Source organism: Macrotis lagotis, chromosome X (assembly GCF_037893015.1).
Source record: "Macrotis lagotis isolate mMagLag1 chromosome X, bilby.v1.9.chrom.fasta, whole genome shotgun sequence".
Classification (NCBI taxonomy): domain Eukaryota; kingdom Metazoa; phylum Chordata; class Mammalia; order Peramelemorphia; family Peramelidae; genus Macrotis; species Macrotis lagotis.
The window spans coordinates 383,911,558-383,927,867 of NC_133666.1; the positions used below are offsets into that span (position 1 = coordinate 383,911,558).

Sequence of the window (16,310 nt, forward strand, 5' to 3'; positions counted from 1 at the left end):
GCGCCGCGCGCCGGGGAGGCGGGGGAGGGGGCGTGGCGAGCGGCCTGGGCGCCCGAGCCCGGGGCGGGGAGGTGGGGGAGGCGGCGGCGGCGGCGGCGGCGGCGAGGCGGGGGCGCGGGATGGAACCCCGAGGCACCGACGGAATGCTCCGAGCCGCCACATGATCCGTGGCGCGGCCGGCCCGAACGCCATCGGCTCGTCCCGCCCGGCGCCTGGTCCGCCGCCCCCCGCCGCCGCCGCCCGCGCCCACCTTCGCCCCCCGCTCCCGGCTCCGGAGCTGGGGGGGCCGACGCGCAGCTCCACCGCAATGGAGCCAGCCGCCGCGGCCGCGGCGCAGCGGCTCCCGGACAGCGGCGCGGAGGAGCGCGGCCGGAGCCCGGGGAGCCCCCTGCCCCCGGGGGCGCGCGGCGGCGCGGGGGAGGAGGCCGCCGCCGGGCCGCCGCCGGGCAAAGGCGGGGGCACCGTGCGCAGGCGGCGGCGCGGGGCGCCCCTGCCCGCGGCCGGCGCGGCGCCCCCGGGCCCCGGGGCGGGCGGCGGCGCCAACTCGCTGCTCCTGCGGAGGGGGCGGCTGAAGCGGAACGTGTCCGCCGCCGCCGCCGCCGCCCCGGCCGCCGCCTCGCACGGCCCCGCCGCCGGCCTGGCCGCGGCGCCGCTGGGCACGCGGAGCCTGGACAGGAAGACGCTGCTGCTCAAGCACCGGCAGCTGCTGCAGCTGCAGCCGCCCGACCGGGACTGGGTGAGGCGGCAGCTGCAGCGGGGCTGCCTGCACGTCTTCGACCGCCACATGGCCTCCGCCTACCTGCGCCCGGTGCTGTGCACGCTGGACACCACGGCCGGCGAGGTGGCGGCCCGCCTGCTGCAGCCGGGGCACCGCGGCGGGGGCGGCGGGGGCGCGGGGCTCAGGGTGCCGGGCAGGGCCGGCGCGGGGAGCCCCGGGGCGCCGCGCACGCCCCCCGCGGACCTGCCCTCGGACGCGAGCCCGGGGGGCCTCGGCGGGGCAGCGCCCGGCGCCGCGGCGGGAGGCCCGGCCTCGGACACGGAGAGCTTCAGCCTGAGCCCCAGCGCCGAGAGCGCGTCGGACCGCCTGGACCCGGACAGCAGCGGCGGCTCGGAGGAGGAGCTGGAGGCCGACCCGGCCCCGGCCCCGGCCCCGGCCCCGGGCCCGCCCGCGGACGCCCCGAAGCGGCCCCCGGAGCCGGCGGCGGCGCCCAGCCTCTACGTGCAGTTCCACGGGGAGACGACCCGGCGGCTGGAGGCCCACGAGCGGCCGCTGCAGATCCAGAACGACTACCTCTTCCAGCTGGGGTTCCGGGAGCTGTGGAGGGTGCAGGAGGAGGGCATGGACTCGGAGATCGGCTGCCTCATCCGCTTCTACGCAGGTAAGCGGGGCCCGGCCCCCCGAGCCGCCCACCCCCCGGGTGAGCCCCTTGTCGGTCTGGCGGGGCCGAGCCCCAGTGCGGCCGCTCTCCCCTCGCGGGTAGGCGGGCTCCGGCCCGCTCTTAGGCCCGCGCCCCTCCTTCCTCAGTGGTCCGCGGCCACGGGAATTTCGGCTTTTCAGGAAACTCTCCTTTTTCAATCATGCAGGATTTTCATTTTATAGAAAGTAATAAGAAGAATGCGTGTGAGCTGAGTCTTACTCACCCACGCCCCTAACTAACACCCCTCAGAAACCTCGGTACTCTTGCCCCGCTCCTCCGGGTGTGGGGTGTTTAGTCTCCCGGCACCTTTTGTTGACATGTTCTTCCCCCACCACCATTTCAGGTCTGATCCTGCCGTCTAAAATGCTCTTCCCTAATCCTCAGAAGAACTGACCGGGGAAATCCACCTCCGTGACTTGGCATGGCCGTTGGTCATTCTTACTAGTAGCCTGGTCATATCAGAATCACAAGTTGGGAATAACAGGCTCCTCTGGTTCTCTTTTCAGACTTGATCCGAAGCCCCTTCTCTCTCTTCTTCAGTCCCAGCTTGACTCCGAGCTGAGAGAGTTTGGGGAGATGCTAACTTTTGAAAGGGGTGAACAACACAGCAATCTTAGTTGACATTTTTGTGGTTTCTCTATATAAACCATCTGCATCCTTTCCTTTCTTTGGTCTGAGGGATTGGTTTTCAATGAGAGGCTATATTACAGCATGTCTTACCTAAAGCAGAAGAGATTTCCTACCCACTTTCTAGTACTCTGCTACGGACAGAACAACACATGCATATGCCTAATCCAGGTGTAGGATATGTAGTTCCATAAATCCTAGCTACCCTTTCATTCTTGTATTCTGAAGTATTAAAATCTGTAAGAATTTTTACGTCCCCAGTTAGTTTGTATTGGCACTTTAGGTCGGATCAGTTGGCAAAAAAGTTTATTCCTGTACATAAAGATGAAACTGACCAAACTAGGGAGATGTTCCTCCACTGGGTTTCATTACAGTTTTTCTAAAATTATTCATTATTTCTCTTAGATTTGGGAAATTGCAGCTGTCTTAAGAGAATTAAGTTCCTTTCAAAAGTTTGATAAATGTAATAAAGTAAAATGTTCAGCTTTTGAAGTTCTTTATTGGGTAAGAAGAACTGGGTGTTTTTTCCCTTGCCCCAAATGACAGTTGTAGTTCTTTTTCCTGACTTTAATAGAATTAGTAAAATATTATTACTTTATCAAAGCATCAAATATTACTATTGGAGCAAAAACATGTCAATATTGTCCTGGAGTGTAGGTCACTCTGATGATCAAAAATAAATGTAAGGAGCAAAAATGTTGGTAAATCATAAGGGGTATTTTGTATTTTTAGTTTTACCAGTTCTATTTAGCACCACTCCTTTGTTAAAATATTTTACAAATTTCACATTACTTGTTCCTCATTGAGAAAATTGATATCAGTGTTTACTAGTATTGATTAATATTAACACTCTATATCAAAGCATGAATTTGAAGTCTACCATTAAAGGTCAGATAAAGAGGTTGTCAGATTTTTTTTTCATAAATCTTTTGTTCCCAGTTAATTTTCTCTTAAGTCAGATTTACTTTGGACCAAAACATTAGTAAGTGAATATACTAGGAGTGCCATTTAACACCTGTTAACAGATAACAATTTAATGATATTGATCTAAGTTGCTGAAAAATAAAAGAATCTTGCCAAAAAGTGATCTCACAGTAGGGATGACTCCCAGCCCCGTGTATTGGGGAGGCTTAAGGTGGGCTAAATAGCACATGGTAGGGCAGTCAGTATTTTATATTTCATTTTTTCCTGCAAAGCTTAAAATAGGTCAATTTCTGTGTATGTTCTTAATGACTTCCTTTGCAAAGAGAATGAGAGAATTTAGCTGAAATATGAATATGAAACATTCTCCATAACTTCATGATTAAGTAGCACTTTTGTCTTTCTGTTGGGATCAAGGAAAGATTTAAGAACCTGCAACCATTAAAAAAATTTAGTTAATTTCAACTGCAAACTTAATCTTGCAAGAATTTTAATTTTTTGATATTTATTACTTGAGAAGTTTTTTCCTTGGGATAATCTAAGTTATTTTTCTGTGTTGCTTTATATGAATTAGAATATTCTTCAAAATCAGTAAAAGGTGATTTTAGGATCTCAATTTAAATAATTTATGGAAGAAGTAAGGTTAATTTTTTCAGTAGATTTGAATCTCGTATCTAATTCTAATACTGTTTATAAAAACTTAATTTTGAAAAAGTTATGCCTATTAAATAGTCATTCTTTAATTTGATTTAAAAGATAACAATCTTTTAACGTGACAATTTCTTCATCTGAAATTGCTGTATGTATATACAGTCTGTTGAGCTATTTATCTGGTCATTGATGAAGATGTTTTAAAATTTAATTACCCTTTCCAAGATCATTTTAAAATTTGCCTGAGAGAAAATTGTCATAAAAAATTCCATGAATGTCAATTGATTGACATAATTTACAGAATCATAGATATTAGAGAATCGAATGCTGTAGCAACTAGAACCAAGAGCCTGTTGATGAAATAGTGGAGCAGTGTTAAGCTGTATTTTTTTCTTTTTCAGAATAGAGCTCCTTTTCCACTTCATTTTCAAAGCCAAATTCTAGCTATTTCAGTTCAAGTTTTAACAAGGAGAAATGGTGCTGACAACCCATCCATTGTGTGTAATGAATATTTGAACCAGGCATTTTGATGTGTGACTCATTGGGATTGCTCCGAAGTGAATATCTTACTTAGCCTTTCCTGTTTCCTCTCTTCATCTTGCTGGAAATTATAAAATCTTGCACCAGATACATGAAAACCTAGAAGGTGTTTTTTCATCATTAAGCTATAATATTGACTGTCAGCTTCTTATTACTGTAATTACAGTGATATTGGATAACACAGCATGAACATGTGATACCAGTGTGTGGTTGAGAACAGTCTTTTAATTTTAAGAACAAAGGATTTGAATCCATCTTTGCTAAAGTACATTCTGTCTTTTTCTTTACCACACATGGATTCATGTCTATAATAATGATGGCATTGGATTTTATTGTCTTTACGTGAGAAGTCTTAGGATTATGTTTACATGTATTGCCTCATTTATTCTTATAAAACTCCTTGAGTTAGGGAGGAACAGGTATCATTTCTTTTTTAGAGATGGAGAAAGTCATGTTTAGAGAGATTTGACTATTTTACCTGAGATTAAATGACCACAGCATAAACTGAGAATAGAGCATAAGTGTTCCAAGTTGCAGTCAAATCTTTTTACTGTGTCCAATTTTATACTTTTCTGACATTTGAATTATTCACTAAGTTAAAAAAGGTATAGAAATCTTATTTTTGGAAGCAACATAGTGAAAGCTAACCTCATTCACAAGTGGTATTTCTCCTGGACATGTGTTCATCTTTACAATGCAACTTTTTTAGCATGTAAAAATGATTATTCAAGGGATCAAATAGACATTACAGACACTAAATGAACAGTTTGGTTACAGTCACCCTGACATTTTAGATAGTGTGAAGAATGTTAGTTTTTCAATCTCTCTCTTATTAAAGTAGCCTGCGTTTGTTAAGCTTTTTTTGTTTAATTCTATCTTGCTAAAGCCTTCTCTACTTGAACCCATGGTAGTTACCTTGGTTTCTCTAGGGTAGTGCTAGCATGGGCTCAAGCAGGTCCTACCAAGTTGGAAAAACTTTTGAGTGTGGGTTTAGTGACAGCCTTTGTTGTCTCATAGCCAGCTGCACTAAGCCTACAGGGGCTCATCACCATGTTCACTTGAAGGTGATGAATTTTGGGACTACCACAACTCATGAAAATCTCGTACTAAAATTGCAATTGTTTTTAATCTGCTTCAGTAGAGAGAATATTTATAGTGATCAGATTCTTGAAAATTGAAATTTGTTTCTCTAAGAAGAGACGTACTTTGCTTGAAAATTTGTTGCATATGAATGAAGATTCAACCATTAACATTGGGTTGTGGCAACAATTCAACCATAGTTGGAGATAGAAAGAGAGCTATATTGATTTATTTATGATAATTGTGATGTATTATATTTCTAAATATTTATGATGAAAATGGGGAAAGGCCTATGCAGATAGAGTATTTGGATGTCTCTTCCTAACTAAAATTTGTCAACACTGTAGTCCTTCATTATTAATGTGATGAAATTTTGAAATGTTACAACTGAAAGGTAGTTTCGAGGTCATCTAATTCAGCTCTTTTAATTCACAGAAGAGGAGTTTGAGATCCAGAAAGAGATGCTGGGATTGTCCAAGGTTACCCAAAGTTATTGGTTGAGCCAGGTCTGAGACTTGTTCTCCTTATACTTAATCCAGAGCTTTTCCCACAAAACCACAGTTATTAGAATCTGTTAAGCAATTGAATGACAGTTACTGTGTGATTTTTTTCCCCCTACCAATGTTCTTGTCACTGAGGCAATAATGGTTTTTTTTTTTTAATTTCCCCAAATGACAGGAGATTCAGAAATGCCACTTGCCATTAGTATTTTTGTTTCACATGATTCCCCCCGAGGGAGAGAAACTACTAGATGAATTTTTTGAGTGAGCAACCGTTAAGTGGATGGTGGGCAAAACTTTGTTAGAATAGGTGATTTCATTTTTCTTTTCAAAGACAATCTCTTGCTTTAGCTTTGAAATGAAATAATGAGACATCTTTCAAATGAAGCATCTCTTAGATGAATGATTTTGTCGTGTTCCAGGCTTGAACATTCTAGCTGGACAGGAGAAAGGGCTTAATTGTCCTGTGAAATCTGAGGAATCCTGAAGTCACCCAGTAGAAAAACATTTCATTTAAAGGGGCCTGGCATTTCAAGAGGGAGAAAGAGATGACTTCAAAATATCTAAAGCAGCCTGACAATCCTTGGGAAGACCTTTTTTAAGAGGGGAAATTCCCTCCCCTTCCCCCTTAGTACTAATAACACCGCCCCAGTAATGAAGGGTTTTCAATCTGCAGTAGCTTGATTAACATTGTAGAGCATCTTTGGCTTCATACTCTTTTTTTTTTTTTTTTTTTTTTGTTCTTCAGAAAACCAAAGGTGAACCTGATCAAGAAAGAATAAGTACTAGAACTTCTAATCTGTAAAACTTTGAAGGGGTATACAGAATTTTAAGAGCTGTTTGTATCTGTAGTTTTCATGATCCAGCTACAGTAAAATCAGGTATTTGAAACAATTTAGGGAACTGCCTTGAGTTAACCCTTCTCAGCATTGTTGTGAGGAAAGCATTTTCTAAACTATACTTGCTGATTTTAGAACTAGGAAAAGACCTTGGATTATCCTTTTTTGATAGATGAGGAAACAAGTTCAGAAATTATAAGCATATTTCCTAAAGTCACTTGGAGTATTGGCAAATACAGGACTAAACATACAGAACCTATGTCCTGCTTCTAAACCCAGGTCCCTTTTCCAGTGTTTCACAAGGGATTTGAAGTATTAAATTTAATTTTAGTTGTGAAATAGGAAGATATATTATGGAATGTAAATTGATCTTGTTTGATCTATGTGTAACTGTTGGTATTACTTGAAATAATTGTACATTATTTATATCATACAGAAATGATAAGGTTTTCCATTTTATTTTTAATTCAATTCTAAAGATAATAGTCATTGAAAAAAGTTATTAAGCCTTTACTATGTACTGTATGTATATATATATATATGTATATATATATATACTATATATCATGCTGAAAAAAAGTTTAAATAATAGAATGTTTGATTTTTGTGGTACAAAAAACAAACCTAATGCTGCCACTTGTGGAAAGACTTAATACCTCAGTGTTAAGGTTGACACTTGGCTTGAACCCATAGTTAATCTTGCCATGTAATTTTGAGTTACAGTAGGTGCAAAGCAAAATTCTGTGTGATAGGGAGGAACAGCTTGATGGCACAGGAGATAGAGCACTGGACCAGAACACTTCTCCTCAGACACTGCTGTGTGATTCTGGGCACATCATAGAACCTGTTTTTCTCAGTTTCCTTATCTGTAAAATGAGGTGGAGAAGGAAATGACAACCCTGGTAGGGTCACAAAGGGTCAGATGGGACAGAAAAATGACTCACCAAAAAAAATGTGATTTATAGAGGATGTCTTCGTAGATGAGTTAGAGCTAGGAAAATTTCATGGAAGAATGATATTTCAGTTTGACTTTAAAGAATAAGTTGGAATTCAGTAATTGAAGATGGGGTAGATGGAATAAATTCTGGGGGGTAAAAGTATGTAAATTGGAAAAAGTCAGATCATAAGGATCAGAGAGTAATTTAGTTTAAACAGAAAGATAAAGTGTGGCTTCAGAATCTAGAGAGCCTTGAATGCCAGGCATTTCATTTAATTCTCTCATATCTGGACTTAAAGCATATTTAATCTTTTCCTGATATCTAAACTAATCCAGATGTGCATATATTTTCATTAATTAATAAGATATTATCTTTTTAAGTCATCAGATATTTGCTTATTGAACAGGAGTAATTGCTTTTCCCAATGGTAGTTAACACGTATCTAGAGATATTAATTTCCTTAATGTTACTGAATATATAACTTGTTAGCAGGAAATACAGCATAGATATAAATAATTATTTGCATGTGTTAAGTTGTGAGAAAGATATGTGACAGAGTCGTTTCAAACTAACTAACTGGAAATTACTATTTCTGAAACTACATTTCCACCTTTTAGTTCATTCAAGAATGCCAAGGTCTCCTCATAAAAATTCCCTTCTTCCTTTTTCATTATAGAGTTTAAAAGATTTCCCCTCAAAAGGAAACCTTTCTTTCTTTTTCCTCTCTTTCTTCAATTTCTTTTTGGTCATGGCAGAAAAATAAGCAGTATTTTTGGTTTCTTTCAAGTTTTTACTCTGACCAGTTTCCAGACTCCTCATAAATTTTTTTTGTAGTGTTTCTTAATAAAATAAATTAGAACAGTCTAACAATGGATTTGCTATCCTTAACCCTCTTTCTTCTTCATAGTTTGTCTAAAAGGGCCTACATTCACTTTCCTCAGTTTTCTAAAAAATTGCCAGCACAAAGAATTGGAAATTGAGGGGATATACATTAGTTTGGGAATGGCTAAACAAATTGTGGTATATGTATGTTATGGAACACTGTTGTTCTATTAGAAATCAGGAGGGATGGGATTTCAGAGAAGCCTGGGAAGACCTGAATGAACTGATACTGAGTGAGATGAGCAGAACCAGAAGAACATTGTACACCCTAATAGCAACATGGGGGCGATGATCAACCTTGATGAACTTGCTCACTCTATCACTGCAATAATTGGGGACAATTTTTGGGCATCTTTGACAGAGAATGCCATCTACATCCAGATAAAGAACTGTGGAGTTTAAACAAAGACCAAAGATTATTACCTTCAATTAAAAAAAAAAAGTTTTCTTATTTACTACATAATTTTACTATTTCTAATATTTTTTTCTCAAGGATATATATATATATTTTTTTCCTTTCAACACATTCAATTTTGATCAATGCATAGCGTGGATACAATGTAAAGTTTATCAGATTGCCTTCTATGGGAGGGGGGAAGGAGGGGGGGAATTGTAAAATTCAAAACCTTACAAAAAATGATAGGTAGAAACCACTATTGTATATAATTGGAAAATAAAATACAATATTGGTATTTTTTTTAAAGAAGTAGCTATTGGGCAAAACAGGAATAAAGAGTCTTGCACAAAAAAAAAATGCCAGAATCAACTCCCAAATCTTCAACATTCCATGGTTGTTAAAGTTTCAGTAATAGTGAAAACATCCTCTATAGAAGTGACTTTTGAAGCATAATACGCTCATAGCTACCCCATGTGGTAGTACAATTGTAACATTTTGCAAGTAAGAAGAATGAGACTTGTGATCTTTGAATGATATGTACCAGAACCTGTTATTTAAAGTGTTTAGAGATGAGACAAGTTCAGTCTTTTGACACTGACTACTGCTCTTTTCCCACTAAACAAAGATGTTGCATATTAATCCTTAGAACCCAGAGGTTTCAAACAGGAAAATAATTTAAGAATATTGTTTTTAGCTTATAAGAATTTATATTTGTGAATATTATGGCTTTTTAAGAAAAACCTGAGCATTTTAAAAATGTCCTTCGGTAACAAATTGAATTTAATCATTAACAAAAATGAATTCATTTCCTATTGGGAAGTCCCTTCTCTTCCCTGGATCTCAGTTTCTTTATCCATAAGGTGTGAGGGTTAGACTGAAGGAATACCTTTGAGGTGTCTTCTCAGTCCCATTCTGTGAATCTGCACATTGAAAAGGCTAAACCACTTATGGGAAAGTTTGTATTGTAGTGCAACTAGTAGTTTTTGAGATAACTAGTTACCATAGGCTTACAAAGACCTGGAAGGGACCCAGGGACCTTTGGGGTCATCAATTCTAATCTCTTTTATCAGAGAAGGAAAGATTAAGTGAATTGTTCAAGGTTTCACAGATGACAGAGTCAGATTTCAAATCCAACTCTCTCTGGCTCCCAAACCAGTATTTGCTCATAGCATAATGCTAAATGATTTCAAAATATCATTAAAAATGCCTGCCATTAAGTCCTTTTTTAAAAAAAAAAATCTTTCCGTGCTAGTGAAATAGACCCACAATCTTAGATTTAGAGTGTAGGATGTCAGGCCTTCATTCTATATTGTCTCATATCTCATACCCTTTTTTTTGTTTTGCAAGGCAGTGGGGTTAAGTGGCTTGCCCAAGGCCACACAACTAGATAATTATTGAGTGTCTGAGGCTGGATTTGAACTCAGGTACTCCTGACTCCAGGGCCAGTGCTCTATCAGCTGCACCACCCACATACCTTTTTTTAAAAAATTGTATTTAATTCTTTTAATGATACATAAGTATAAAATCTAAGTCCTTATGAATGGGTATGGTGTTAATTCTTGGAACACATGATCTGGCAAGTAATACCAAATTGGAGTTTGGCCCTGGTCACTACTCTATATGAGGAGCAACCCAGATTTATTCAGAAAACCCATTGCCAGGGTGATGAATTAAATTAAAAATAGCAAATTTGAGTAAGGTAATTAAAAATCTCTTATTCTGAATTCAGCAATCATCATCAATCACAAGTATATCAAGACACAAAGAAAAGGGAAAAGAATCGTATAAAAATTTTTAACTTTTGCCACATACAATGTTTTGTTTTTATTTTTAAATGCATGTATATGACTAAACATGCATACTTAAACAAGAAATACATACTTAACCACATAGTAAGAAATTGCTCAATTTTGGAGGATGAGGTAATTAGAAGTTGTTAAATTTCATTCAAAATCTCATTCCCCCTTTTAGGAAAAGATTTGTTCTGATCTTGTTGCTTCTATCTTTAGAAAATCTTGAACCTGATTCAAGGGATAGACTTGAATGCATATGTCTACTTCATTTCGTAACATGTTAGTACATTGGACTTGTACTCCCAAATTTCTAATACTTACTGAAGATCCAGATAGAGCAAAGGAGATTATGAACTTTACTTGTTAAGTAATTTCACTGTAATATACAATTCTTCTTTAACTTTCATTTGAGGGCACTGAAGTCTTGAGAAGGGGAGTAGCTTACCATATTGAGTTCATATAGTGTTAGTCAAGTAGCCATGCTGGTTCTTGTCCAGGAAAAGTTTGTTTTTCTCATTCAAGTACTCTATGCTTGGAGATATATTTCTTGGGATATTTTTTTTTTGGAAACATTTCTAACTGTATTGAGAGAGATTTTCCTTTCTTTTGAGGAGTGGTGGATATGACCAATCCATTCCTGACTTCATTTTGGTATTTTTACAAGGGGAGGAAAGTGTGTATTGGCTGTGTAGTTATACAATTATACTCTTTTGTTGTGAGTGCTTAGAGGCAGACTTCTTTGGTGGAGGGAAGGAGCATTTTGATGACCCAACTCAACTGTCATTTATACACTCACCTCTATTATATGACTAAAACCATAAAGCTGAAACCCTTAGGAAGAGAGACAGCTGATAGCATGTTACTAGTCCATTCCTAAAGGCAGGTCAAAGAGCCAAATCTCATGAGTTGTTCCTCAGGGGAGTGGGAGAAGATATGTACATTCTCCTGTATTTATTAGGCTTCATAGTACTACTGACAAAATAGGTGGAGTTTAGATTGTATTGGATTTGATATTTAGTTCAGGATTCATTTTGGTATTGCCTCTGTGTATTATTGGCCTAGAGTCCTTGCTGTTTTTACTATGTTAAATTAAGAGATTATAAACAAATTGATGAACATGCTTAACTTGTTGGGTTGTTTCTCTGTTCCTTTCTAGATCAAGGCAATTCAATTTCTTCTGCTATGTGACCAGTGCTTTTAAGAGGTTGCCTATCACTTTGACAGATTGTATGAGGCTTCTAATGTTCTAATCGAACAGATGGGCATTTTAACCACACAGAGGGAAATTAGATTTCATTAAAAATATTCTCATCCGGTGGAGAATTTGAACTTTAGTGGTGTATAATTGATGGAGAAGTGAAGCAATGTTAGAAAATCATAGGGTGTATAGTTGGTGTTTTGAAATGTAAATTGTATTTTATTAGAAAGAAAGTGGGATAGCTTACAATATTATTATTATTATTATTATTATTATTATTATTATTAGGTGAGAAACTGAATATGAAAAAGTTCACTTTCAGCTAAGTTTTAAAGTAAATTCCATTTGTGTATGTATGTATATATTTACATATATACATGCACAAACATACATATATACATACATAAGTATTATATATTTGAAAGTTTCCATTTTCTTGCATTAAGAAAACATTAGGAATTTCCCAAAGCAGCACATTTTATTACATATAAGTCATCCATTTGGATTTACACAGTTGTACATTTTAATAGCGAGTAAAAAAAACTCAGCATGTTTTTGTTAGTGTTTCCTTTCTGTACTAACTGTTCTCTGAACAGAAAGAATAAAAGAATACCCTTGCCTTTACTACAGATAGTCATCTGTGAGTACAAATAGGTATGTAAGGGGTGAAACATTTCCATTTCAAATTAATCTCTTACCTTAAGCTGAATAGCATTTATTATGTAGAAGAGTTAACTTTTCCAATATACCATTCCTTTTCCATAGGATTAAAGACACTTTAAAAAACACAAAAATACAAAAGGAATAAAAATTCATTGCATATGGTATGTTGAATGTGTACCCCAGATGCAGAAACACAGAGGAAAATTAGTCTCCTTGATGGGAATATTTTTTTTAGTGATGTGACTGGGGTGCAGCTGACATTCAGGATTGTATAAAAATTGAGTTTCCTGGATGAAAAGAAATAAACAGTTCTAGTTCAACAAATTGAGGTCACTGTCACTCCTTCCTTCTCCCACCTTTTTCTTTCCTCCTTTCTTGAAAGATTAAGAGTAATATTTGTGGGCCATGGGGACGATTTAATTTTCATTTAAAAAAATTATGAACTAATGTTGTAAATCTCCCTTGAGACTTATTAGGGGCAAAATTTCTGACTTTTAATGACCAAATCCTGGTGAATTTCCTATATCATGTCTAAGGATAGGGAGGGAGAAAATGTTTTCTGTCAAACGTACCAAACTCAAGATTGATTTGATTGCCAAATATACAATCTTTGTGATTGACAACCTATGCTACTCAGAGTGCATGGTGCTGGAGAAGGAACTACCCCATAACCTTAGAAGAATCTTTCATGCTTTAGGAAACTGGCAGTGCTAGTATGGGTGACTCAAACCCATCATGTTGGAGTAGAGAGGAGGGAATCGGTATGGTAAATCAGCTTCCTACCTTCACTAATAGAAATGAGTATTAAGGGACCCGGGACTATTTAATTGGTGACACATGACCTCTTGATCACTGTGTTGCTTCTCAAGTTCCTTAGTCAGCCTCTTGCAACCTGGGGTAAGCACAAATTATTTTGTGAGTGTGTTCTTTTAAGTTTCTTAGAAACTACTCTTAAAATGTCCTTAGGGTTAGCAGCTAGGTGGTGGTACATTAGATAGAGCACTGACCCTGAAAATCAGGGTGAGTTCAAATGCGGTCTCAGATGCTTACTAATGCTTACTAGTTGTGTGACCTTGGCCAAATCATTTAACTCTGATTGTGGATGACTCTTAAATCAACACCAGAAACTGATTTTTCTTTTGAACTCTAGACTTATATGCTTGTTTTATATCTCTATCTCTATAGATATCTCAATCATCACATTGTCAAAACAGGTTTTGTATTTTCCCCTAAACCAGCTGTTACTGGTACCACCATCCTCCCTGACCACGGTATTCCACTATTAAGAAAATCTTTAGTGGCTCTCTTATTATCTCTAGTATAACATAGAAACTCTTCTGTTTGCCCCTTAGAGCTTTTCACTGTCTGGCTCCAGCCTGTCTTTCCAGACTTATTTCAGATTGTTTCACTTTGTGTATGCAATATTCCTGAAAAATGGAAAAAGTGGCTTACTTGGTAATTCTTTTTTCCACTTTTATTTATATAATTTAATATTTTCCTCCTTCTCCTTCCCTCCCTCCCAAGTTGTTAGTATTCCCCTCTACCATATATACTTTGTATTTACCTATTTGTACGTATATTGGGTCACTTCCCTATAATGTAAGCACCTTAAGTTCTGGGACTATTTAATTTTTTATCTTTTTGTTTTTTGGTCTTTGTAAGGTAGTGGGATTAAGTGACTTGCCCAAGGTCACACAGCTAGGTAAACTATAAGTGTCTGAGGTCAAATTTGAACTTAGGTACTCCTGACCCCAGGGCCAGTGCTATCTTTTTATCTTGAAAGTTCTTAGTACAGTGCTTTATTCATAGTAGATATTTAAATAAATGCTTTTTGAAGTGAATATTATTGATTCCCTTTTCTAATCACAACCCCTTTCATTCTTCTTTCTCTTTTACTACTAGTGAAGGAAACTGCTCTTATTCATTAGTCTCCTTACTTTTTTTTTTGTTTTTAGTTTTTGCAAGGCCAGTGGGGTTAAGTGGCTTGCCCAAGGCCACTCTGTAATTATTAAGTGTATGAGGCTGGATTTGAACTCAGGTATTCCTGACTCCAAGGCCAGTGAGTGCTCTATCCACTACGCCACCTAGCCGCCCCATCTTCTTACTTCTTTTGAGTCCTCCCTAGCATGGAATATCTATGGTCAGCTTGAATTCTTGATAATATGCTTTTCTATTCCCTGACCATGGGGTGCAGGAATGTTGCTGGGGAAGGTCATAAAACTTTGATGATTTTATCCTCTAAAAAATACATACTTTCTGATTTGAAAATTGGGCTATCCTTGCAACTCAGTAATTCTTTCATTCATTTTTTACTCATTCACTCTTTCTTTTACATTGTGGCTGTTAGCCAAATGTTTTCTTCTATCACTCCCACCCCCTACCCACTTTTGCTCTCTTCCCCCTTAAGAAATGAATTTGTTGCCTTTAATTATGAGTTTGCATGAGAATTTCCTCAAATATCCTTTTTTCTTTTCTATTCAAAATTTTCTTTTCCTGTATCCCAGGAAGAACCTCCTTGCCAAAGCTAATTCTTCTGCTTCTGGGATCTTTTCCTAGTAATTATACCTCCTCTTTCTTACATCTTTAATTTTTTTCTACTTTACTAGTTCTTTTCATTCTACTTATAGACTTGCTCATTTCTTCTAAGAATAAACAAACTAAACCTTTTCCCATTTGTCTTTTTTTTTCTTATAACTTCTTTTTCCCTTTTTTTAATCAGGGAATTTCCCCCAAGGACTCTTCTATAATTTTTTGTCTTAACTTTAAATTGTCTCCCTTTACATCAGGGTAGTCTGTTAAATCATGATATATAGTTCTTTTCTTCTCTGAGAGCTCCTTGAATATTTTACTTCTCTTTTGTGATCCACTATAGTTACTCATCTTCCTTTCCATGCCTTTTTTTTGCCTTGTGTAAAGTGCTGATGATGAAATCATCTTAAAACACAATCACTAATCATGATTCCAGAGGCCTAGTGTTGAAGAATGCTACCCACTTCTTGATAGAGAGGAAATAGACTCAAAAGGCAACATACATTTTTGACATGGCTGGTGTGTAAAAATCTGTTTTGTTTACTTATCTTACTTGGATTTTTTTTTCTCTTTTGGGAGGGTATGAGAAGAGGGAGAAAAAAATGCTTGTTAAATGAAAAACAATTTTTAAAAAAGGTCAGTGTTGAACTGTTTGAATATTTGAGGCATTGTGCTGAAGTAGCTAGCCACCCTCTTCAAGCTTCATTTTCCTTGTCTATAAAATAAAAGGGTCAGATTTAGGTCTAAGGCTTCTAGGATCTTAACATTCTTTAACCAGAAGGAAGAGTAACTCACTTGTTGAATGTTGCCTTTCTTCTATTATCTTGAATCTTTAATGGTCACTTCCTCTTGCATTGGAATTAGAATTGCTATTTACATAGCACCACTTCTCTTTTGACTCTCACAATAACCTTCTATATAGGTAATCCAAGTCTTTTTTTTTTTACTATGTATAAATGATGAACTTGAAGAAGTGAGTGACTTGCTTGAGGTCATGTGACTAGGAAGTGGTTAAATTAGAACTCATCCTAGGTCCATGGACTCCCTATCTAGCATCCTTTACATTATTTCTTAGTTGGTTTTACTACTTGCTTGACCTGAGATGTGAGAGCTGAGAAGTGTAAACCTAATGCTGGAGTAAAAAAGATAAGATATTGTTCAATTCAGTAAATAATAAGCACATATATTGAAGGAAAGTCTAAGATATGAAAGCCAGAAAGAGAAGTTGGCAACCAAATAGAGTGACTATAGCTTTTTTTCTGAGTAGGTTTTTTTTTTGTTTGTTTTTTTAGGTTTTTGCAAGGCAAATGGGGTTAAGTGGCTTGCCCAAGGCC

General features: G+C 38.9%; 1 protein-coding gene across 1 annotated transcript in view; it reads left to right on the forward strand.

The window, feature by feature from the left end:
* The first annotated feature begins 145 nt into the window (after positions 1-145).
* PHLPP1 (PH domain and leucine rich repeat protein phosphatase 1) overlaps positions 146-16,310 on the forward strand; it is a 294,885-nt gene continuing 278,720 nt past the window's right edge. Inside the window, 3 exon segments of the mRNA XM_074202041.1 lie at positions 146-164; positions 167-225; positions 227-1,379. Of these exon segments, the coding sequence (XP_074058142.1) occupies positions 161-164; positions 167-225; positions 227-1,379 (1,216 nt within the window). The 5' untranslated portion in view covers positions 146-160.